A 9,077-nucleotide genomic window follows, 5' to 3' on the forward strand; every position below is an offset into this window, starting at 1 on the left:
GCACAGATCAGGCTGGGTCGTGGTGCTTGAGCCCCACTGCGGTCGCCAGCCGTGCCCCGCGCCCACCTGGCCTGTGCGAGCAGGGCGCGAACATCGCCGACCCTGTCTTCCGGCCGCATCATCAGCAGGAAAGCCTGCTCGCCGTTCTCAGACTTGATGCGCAGCATGGAGAGCAGGGGCGCCGGCGACTCCGGAGACTCCCGGCTCCTGCGGACCCAGAGGCCGTCAGTGCTCCCCCGAGGAACTCAAGCCCAGCGTCCTCACCTTTCCACTCGACCCTCACCTCGCACGCTCAGCAGCCAAGGCAGGCGTCTCCACCACGATCTCCTGGATCCGGACAGGCAATGGGCAGCAGTTCTGGAAAGCATTGATGAAGTGGACAGAGCCCTGGACCCTGCCAGAGTCAGGGCCTCCCCCAACCCCTACAGGGGACATCTCCCTGCCCAGGGATGGATGAGACCAGTGAGCCAAAAGGGGCCCAGTGTGTAAACTGGGGCCCAAGGAGAGGAAACAGAAGGGAAGCTTTGAGAGGTGGCTCCATGATTCCCTTATTCTAGTGGGGAAGACGTAATCCGACAGCGACCAGGCTGGATGCCTAACCCAGCATTTCCCTAGGGAAATGACACCTGAGCTGACTGAAGGATGAAGAGTTCTTAGAAATGAAAGGAGGGCGGGGGAAGGATATCCCAGATAGCATAGATGAGAGAAGGCTTCTGAGAAGAGGTGATATATTCGAGAGTCTGGAAAATCCCATGAACGGAGCCTGGTAGGCTACAGTCCATGGGGTCCCAAAGAGTCGGACACGACTGAGCGACTTCACTCTCTTTCTTAGTTCATGGGGATCAGGCTGGACTGGGAAGAAAGAAAAGGTAAAAGATGGGAAGAGGACCAGGAAGGAATGACAGGCTTTACCTAGGAACCACTGGAGGGTTTCAACAGGGAAGAGCCAAGATCCAATTTGCATTTTTAAAAGGGCACAGAGGCTGCTGGGGAAGGATGGCTGGCAGGGTGGGAGTGGAGGTGAGGTCAGTGAGGGGGCCACTGCAGTTGTCTGGGAGACACGGGAGCCTGGGCTAGGTTGGCAGGGACAGAAATGGAGAGAAGAGATGGATTTGGGAGCAGTTCTGGGGATCGACAGATCTGGCAGGACTTGGCCACGTGTGGTGAAGGCAGGGTCAGGGGTGGAAACGGGTTTGGTACCTTTCACGGGGAGAAGAGGACAGGGAGTGAGAAGAGGGAATGGCAAGTTCTGTGAAGCCCAGGAAGGTGTATTTCAGACTGAACCTCGAGGGGGTGACCTGGACTTGGGCTCACCCCCAACCTAGAGTCCCCTGACCTGCCCGTTCTTACAGCTCCTGCTCCCATATTGTGCCAGATGCTTTCTGGTTCCTACTCAGAGCCCTCAGCAGCTCCATCATTTCCAGGAGACAGTGGAACAGCTAGCTGTGAGGGGCCTGTCTCTCCATGCAGGCCATCCTGAGGGGCCCCCAAGCCTGAGCCTCCAGATTAACCACTGCTCTGGCCAGCTGGGTGAGGGTTGATGGCAACCACACACAGTAAGGCCCGGAGAGCCAGGGCTGGGCTCACCTGCAGGGTATCCCGGATCGGGCCCCGGATGTCAATCACCTCGCCTTGTCGGATCACAAATTTGGGGAGCCTGTTCAGAAACTTCTCGGCGGTCATCCTGGAGCCTGCAGGGAAGGCATCGGGGAACCTTGGTCGGGCGGGGACTGGAGTGATGGTGGAGGAGGCCCACCTGGAGCTTGTTGGGCACAGCATTCCCACCACCTGGCTCAGCCACAGGGCTGAGCTCACCTGAATGCTCTATGCTGTCCAAGGGTTTTCGAATCCTCTGCAGGCCTACCACGCGGCCCTCACCTGGGAATGGGTCCAGCCCATGCTCTGGGTAGACCTGACTGCGCAGGTCACTCACCTGGCAAGAAGGAAGGGAAACAGTGGCAGGCACAGCTCTTCAGCCCTGGGCTTCATCCCCACCCCTCCGTGCCCAGAGACCCCAGGAATAGGCCCGCGGGGTGGCCTGACACAATCCCCATTTTACAGATGAGGAAGCGGAGGCCCTGGGAGAGAGCAGGAGACCTGCCATTTGTGCAGCTCTCACCCACCTGATCCCTGCTCTCCCTGCAAGCTCCCCTCATCATGCCAGCTGGAGTCACAGTACTGACATCCCCCTCCCAGAGCAGGGGAGGGATGAGGGTGTTTAGGAGAGGCCAAAGCCTGGCTTGGCACGCACTGCCTCGAACACCCCCGGTCGTGACTCACGGTAGTTTCCAAGCCCGGCTGGCACGCGCTCCCTCACATGCTCACATTGTGGAACTAACACACCACCCTCGGGGGCACCGCCTCAGGTTGGTCCAGTCACCCTCATCTCACCGCCCACCACCCCCACAGCAGGGGGCTGGCTGCACCTCAAGTTCTTTAGTTCCAACATCTGCCTCCTCCCAAGGCACTGCCTTCCACCCCAACCAGGAGACGCCAGGAGCCCCTAGGGGGAGCCAGGTCGCTTTTGCATGGACTCTTCACTGTCCCCAGTTGGTCCGGGTGTCCTGGACGTGGTGGAGGAGGGTCCCAGGCAGCTGAAGGCTGTGCTTCGAGGCAGCCAGCAGGGGGCACTGCCTGCTGCTCAGCCACCAGCCTTCCCTGCTTCAGGCTGCTGCTGCTGCTGCTGCTAGAGCCCCAGGGGCCACCACAGCCTCCCAGCTCCCTTCCCAGGCTGATTTCAGGCTCCCTCTCCTTCTGGAGAGGTCATCAGATGGTGGGGGGGGGTCCCCTGAAGTGGAGCAGCGCCTCTAGGTGAGGCCTGAGAAAGCAATCCCACCCCCCCTGCAAAATCCCCACACTGGGAGTGAGTGAGTGGTTCTGGGATCAGCCCATCACCTTAAAGGGGACACCATCAGGGTACAGCCGCTGGAGCTCTGAGGGGAAGAAGCCATCCAGTATGTCTCGGAGGCAGCGCTGTGGGGAGAGAGGTCGGATGAGGCCTGGGCTGGACCCTGTTTCCTGTCTAGATGGCAGGCTACGGGGCCGGGCTCCCTCTGTGGATCCTACTCTGGAAGTAGAGCCCCAGGGCTCGGGCAGGTAGGAGTGCTGCTGAAGGCTGCACATGAGCCTGGGGTGCTGGGGGAGAGCTGGGCCCATTTAATGGTGAGCAAGGGGTTGGCCACCGGAGCAGCTTGAGGGTGCTTGGGCCTGTCTCCCCATCCCTGTCACTCCTACCTGTGTGGAGGGATCGTGGAAGGGCCGGAAGGGCCCATTGAACATCACCATGCCATTCCGGTAGAGCCTCAGAGGGATGGGTTCAAGGGTCCGGTGCGGCACTCTGTCGGGCACTGGCATCACCTGGGTGTCGCTGTCCTCCACCAGCTCGCTGAGATCTTTCAGGCTGGCCAGGAGCCTGTCAAAGTCCACCTCGGGAGGAACCAACGAGTCCCCTGGCAAAGCGGATAGACACCCATAAGCCTCTCTTAGGGGCTGCTGTGTGTTCCGGGGCCCTGGCTTCCATGGCCCCTTCCCACGCTGGGCAGGGGACTTAGCATCTCTTTAAGTGACCCCCCTGGAGAGGGAGAAGGACAGCTGACCTAGATAATAATACTGGCTGTCTTTTAGTGAGCATCTGCTTTGTGCGAGGGGTTTACCATCTATTATCCTATTCTCTCTTCATGCCAACCCTATGCTGTAGGGACCATGAACATCCCCATTTTCCATATTAGGAAACGAAAGGCTAGAGGTTAAAGGCTGGCCTAGGGACACACAAGTAAGTGGTGGGAGCAGGACTCATCCCGGGTCAGACGTGCCAGGCACGGGGTTAGCAGCTGAAAGGCTCAGTGCTGAGTTCCCAACGGTCTGAGCTCAAATTCCAGCTCTTCCCCTCCTTCCTGCATCACCCTGGTCAAGTCATTTTACCGCTCTGCACCAGAGCATTCTCTTCTGGAAGGGGATGATGACAGTACCAGGAGGGTGTGAGGATCCAAGAGGACCATGTAAGGCTTCCAACGAGCATGTGTCTGTCAGCTACTGTTAACAAGTCCACCGCGCAGGAATGGGCTACGAGCCAGGGCTTATTTATCTCCATTTTACACATGAGGAAACAGGCCCACAGAGACGGAAAGTGACTTGCCCCAGGCCACTTGGTGAGTTAGAAGAAGTGGTTGACCTAAAATCTGTTTTTCCCACCCATCTGCACCATCAGGAGAGGGAGGCGAGGGTCAGGACAGCCACTGGACAGAATGGACATGGGACAAACCTTGGATTGGACATATGTTTCTTGAGTCACAGAGCCCTTTGACAAGCTGGCAGCTTTGGCCTCTGCTTCTCCATATAGCTGTTCCTAAGCTTCATGGGGTGCAGGTGGGGTGGTGGGGACAGTCAGGACAGGTGCCAGCGCAGAAAGGGGGACAGGGCAGCTGGGATGCTGGTGGGGGGCAGGCCAGGAGCCTGTTCTCAGTCTTTGAAGGGATCTAGCCCCCACGTCAGAGAAGGCAATGGCACTCCACTCCAGTACTCTTGCCTGGAAAATCCCATGGACAGAGGAGCCTGGTAGGCTGCAGTCCATGGGGTCTCTAAGAGTCGGACACGACTGAGCAACTTCACTTTCACTTTTCACTTTCATGCATTGGAGAAGGAAATGGCAACCCACTCCAGTGTTCTTGCCTGGAGAATCCCAGGGACGGGGGAGCCTGGTGGGCTGCTGTCTTTGGGGTCACACAGAGTCGGACACGACTGAAGCGACTTAGCAGCAGCAGCAGCAGCCCCCAAGTAAGTCATCTACTAGGGTGGCAAGGCTACAAAATACTGATGACTGGGGACTTCCCTGGCAGTCCAGTGATTAAGACTCTGTGCTTCCAATACAGGGGGCGCAAGTTCGATTCCTGCTAGGGAAACTGAGATCCCACATGCCTGCCACACGGTGCAGCCAAAAGCAAAAAAATGAAAACAAACACCGGTGGGGCTTTCTGGTCCTCCTTGGAAGTTGTTTTTCACCACGACAGCCAAGGTGCGGCAGGATGTGGGTCAGGATTCCGGGGACCCAGTTCCTTCCCCCACAGAGGTGCAGTTGCTGTACCGGGGGAAGTACAGATGTGGGCGGCCCTATTTCCTGTTGCCTTTGTGGCTGCTGAAACGGTAGGCCCCAGCTGGCCTTCCCCTCTGCCTGTCTGCACCTTCTACTGCTGTAGGGGCTGCACCTGCCCCACCCCTCTCCTAGGGTCCCCTGGGGTCCCTGAGACTCCCACGAAAAACTCACAGAACATCCTGGGTATCCCTGGTATGAGTCAGAACAACATCAAGACACTATTTTCCTTTAATAACTAACTACTTTCAGAACATCTCCGTAAACCTAAAAATAACAACAGAGCAGCTCATCACTTTCCACGCCTGCCCCTGTCCCTAGCTTCCTACAGATGGGAAAGCGAGGCCCAGGAAGTCACGTGACTTGGCCAGAGGAGGCCATGCAGAGCAGAGCCAAGAGGAGCCGCCTCCTGGGGCCTGGGCTCTTTCAGGGAGCTGTTGGGTCGACAGGAAAGGCGCAGGCAGAAGGCCAGGGGAGGACGCCCAGAAGCAACAAAAGGGAAAGGGACAGTTTGCCAAGGAAATCTCTCCCAGCCAGGGTGGAGAAGTGAAAGCAGGGTGGGCTGGCAGGTGTCAGATGCCACAGATCCGAAGTGAGACAAGGCACCCCCAGAGAAGGAAACGCAGCTCTGGACAAACCAGGGCCGAAAGAATAAGGCGGGAAGAGCCAGGCATCACCCTCTCGCAGCAGGGAGTGCTCAACAGAAGCCGGGGGCCCCCCAGACCCCCAACAACCTGGCAGCCACGTCACATGGGATGAGGCAGGTCAGACAGAGGTCAAGTGGGGCACTTGCTCTCTGAGCTGCAGTTTCTCCAGGGAGTTGGGGGGAGATACTAGAACTCTCCATCCTTCCCACAAGATCCGGGGGTGAGCTGACTACATGCCGAGCACCGAGAGGCAGGCCTTCCTGCTTCCACTCTACAGATGAGGAGACTGGGCCCAAGGAGGCAACACGCCCCGGGTCACGCCGTGTGCAGGGCCCAGGTGACCCTCGGCCTTTGTCCTCTGTGGCCACGCAGGCTGCCTCTCAGTGCTGGTTCTTCAGAATCTGCTTACGGGGCGGGGGGCGGGTTCCTTCCCAAGGAGGGCACAGTGCCCGGAGACCCTCATCCAACTTGTGAGGGCCCATGATTTTACTTCCGGAGGGGAGTGCTGAGGCTCGGAGATCGAGTCCACGCTCCCTGACCCTCGGGGCCCAGAGCCTCTGGGCCCCAGCTCTGCAGCCGCCGTCGGAAGGCTCTCCGGGCTCACGCTCTGGGGCCGTACGAGCAGGGCTACCACTTCCTAGCTGTGGGACCCTGGGCACGTGGGCCAGCATCTCTGGGCCTCAGCTTCCTCTTCCACTCAACGAGGACGATAACAGGCCGCACTTCACAGGGCTGCAGGGAGGCTCACGGGAAGTGCCTGGCAGACGGCCGCTGCTGTCACTCGCGCCCCTCCCTCTTGCTCACCTCAGGGTTCGGGGCGCCCTCTCACCACCTCTGAGGAGGCCCTTGTCAGGAGCCCCTCCCCTCACCCCGAGCCTGGGTCCCTGTTCCTCCTGGGCTTCTGGAACCCTCGGGCCCACTCTCGGTCCTTGTCACAGGTTGTTGTCATTTTGTCTGTCTTCCTGGCTACACCAGCAAGAGCATCCAGCCCTGAGCCTGGCCCAGAGAGCGTTGCTGAAGAAGCCCTGGACCCACTCCTCCACCCACCACCCCGCCATCCAGCAAGCGTGCCTGGAGCGGCCATGCTCTGCCCTCCCTGAGCAGCATGGTGGTGCCCACGGCCAGGGTTCTGCCCTCCTCAGGCTCAGACTTGAGCAAAGGAGACGGAGACAAACGGTGCCCGTGGCATGTGGTTAAGTGCCACCAATGGGGCCGCAGGGCCCATAGGAGGGTTAGACCCTGTGACTACGTGCAGGTTGAGTGGGGGGCCCACCCTGGGCTGGCCCCTCGTGGGGGGCCCACCCTCGTGGGGGGCCCAGCTGGCTGCCGTGAAATGCCAGCAGTGGCTGAGGCACCCTGGCAGGCCCGTCCCCAAGCACCCAGGCGAAGGCGGTTGAACAGGAAGCAAACCCACTGCTTCCACACACCTGCAAGCCAGGCCCTGCTCTGGGGACTTTGCCTACAGTTGCTCCGCTCTTCAGAGGAACCAGCAGGGAGAAAACAGGCCCCCAGAGCCTGGTTACCTCTGGCACCACAACCAGCCTGACTCAGCAGGGTCCGACTGCTCAGGCCACTCCTCTGAGCATCACGCTGCCCATCCCCCCTCATCCTGTGCAGGGGCTCCGACCACCCAGGCCAGGGCACCCAGGCCCTGCATGGGCATCTGCCCCTGGCCTTTGGGTCGAGCGAGCCCGTGCTGGCGCTCCGGAGCAGAGCAGGCCAGAGCAGTAAATGGACACAGTCCCTGGTCACTGACTGCGCATCGACCCGCAAGGATGCGCCACACACACTAGGGGCACGCGGGGCTCTCCATGGCCTGGGGAGGGGTGGTCAATCGTGCCATCTCCTCATTTCACAGGGCAGGATGTGGACTCAGAGGGGAAAGCGGTCTCCCCGCACAGGGTCTGATCTGACCCACGCCCCCCTCTTCAGCCAGGGCCTTTAAGGCTTTCACTCTAACGCAGGGCCCTTAACCATGTGCCCAGGCAGCTGCAGGGCGGCACCATGCCTGGCGCCAAGCAGGCGCTCCATGCACATTTGCTCGAGCAGGTGGGCTTTGAGCTGAGCTTCAAAGGAGTGGAGAAAAGGGGGCAGGGCACTTGCAGGGGAAGTGGTCACAGCACAGGCCTGAGCTGGTGGGAGGCGGCCAGCCTGCCTGAGGTCTAGGCCAACCCAGTTCCAGGGGCTCGAGGGCCACCTGGGGATGAGTGAAGCCGGTTGCAGCCCCACAGAGGAGGCAGGGTGGCTTCTGGAGCGGAGATGCAGGAGCCTAGGCTTGGGGAAAAGGGTTGGGGAGGTGGGGATGGTAGGAGGAAAGCAGGAACTGGACAAGGGGTTGGAGGACTGAAGTGCTCAGAGGGGTGGGGAGAAGGGAGTGAGGACTCAGAGTTGGCCGGAGCTCTCAGCCCTGAGGCGCAGCACCTGACTCGAAGGTGGTTAGGACCAGAGCTGAACGGTGCCTTTCTTGTCTCTGCACACCCCGCAGCGCCTGGCACGGCCTCCACGCAGCTTACTGGTGGGAAGGGGAGAATGACCTGGCCCGGGGCCAAGCCCTTGCAAGGCTTCCTCTCAAGCCCCTGGGCCCTTCGTTGGCCTAATCAACTGTCCTCCCTAAGGCAAGAGTCCCAGGCTCTAGAAAGTTTGGATCAGCCTGTTTGCCTAATACAGATACCCCAGCTCACCTGTCAGCTGGCCTGCTGCCCCAGGGTCTGTGGGGGGTGGAAGCCAACAGCTGTTGTTGAGTCACTAAGTCGTATCTGACTCTTTTGTGATCCCCATGGACAGAAGCCCTCCAGGCTCCTCGGTCCATGGCATTTCCCCAAGCAAGAAGATGGGAGTAGGTTGCCATTTCCTTCTCCAGGGGATCAGACAGCCTAAGAAACAGGCCAGAGCAACAGGGCCAGCCAGAGACCAGCTTCAGGGACCCGAGGACCCTTGGGGCAGGGGCAAGCTAGCCCCTGGGGACAAGGCTGCGGGGAGAAGGGAAAAAGCTGGGGCAGTCCCTAGAGAAAAAGCTGCTAGAAATGAGAAACATGTTGTTCCTCTGGCAGGAGAGCTAAACTGAGGCCCCTCCCTGCTGAAGAATCGAAAGGCAGAAGAAAGACAGAGAGCTCGCGGTCGGGTGGCTTTCACAAGTGACTTCAGAGCGGCCGTACTCTGAGCAAAAACAAACAACGCAGGGGAGGTGGGGCTGCTCTCTCTTTGAGGGAAGAGGCTGGAATCCACAGAGCCAGGTCCAGAAACTGGCTGTCTGGTCTGACCTCTTCCCCAAAGGAGCAGGGAGGCCCCACTGCCCAGGAGGACGTCTGGCCTCCCACAAGTCAGCAGGGCCACACGAGGCCTGA

General features: G+C 59.7%; 1 protein-coding gene across 1 annotated transcript in view; it reads right to left on the bottom strand.

Annotated features, from left to right (window-relative positions):
• UBXN11 (UBX domain protein 11) overlaps positions 1–9,077 on the bottom strand; it is a 23,203-nt gene that overhangs the window by 612 nt on the left and 13,514 nt on the right. The window contains exons 9-14 of the mRNA XM_010830252.1: positions 3,235–3,449; positions 2,896–2,973; positions 1,816–1,933; positions 1,588–1,691; positions 284–357; positions 38–207 (exon numbers count right to left, since the gene is read on the bottom strand). Coding sequence (XP_010828554.1) covers positions 38–207; positions 284–357; positions 1,588–1,691; positions 1,816–1,933; positions 2,896–2,973; positions 3,235–3,449 — 759 coding nt within the window. The remainder of the gene's footprint in view (positions 1–37; positions 208–283; positions 358–1,587; positions 1,692–1,815; positions 1,934–2,895; positions 2,974–3,234; positions 3,450–9,077) is intronic.

The sequence above is a fragment of the Bison bison genome, unplaced genomic scaffold (assembly GCF_000754665.1).
Source record: "Bison bison bison isolate TAMUID 2011002044 unplaced genomic scaffold, Bison_UMD1.0 scf7180017864516, whole genome shotgun sequence".
In the NCBI taxonomy this organism is placed as follows: Eukaryota; Metazoa; Chordata; class Mammalia; order Artiodactyla; family Bovidae; genus Bison; species Bison bison.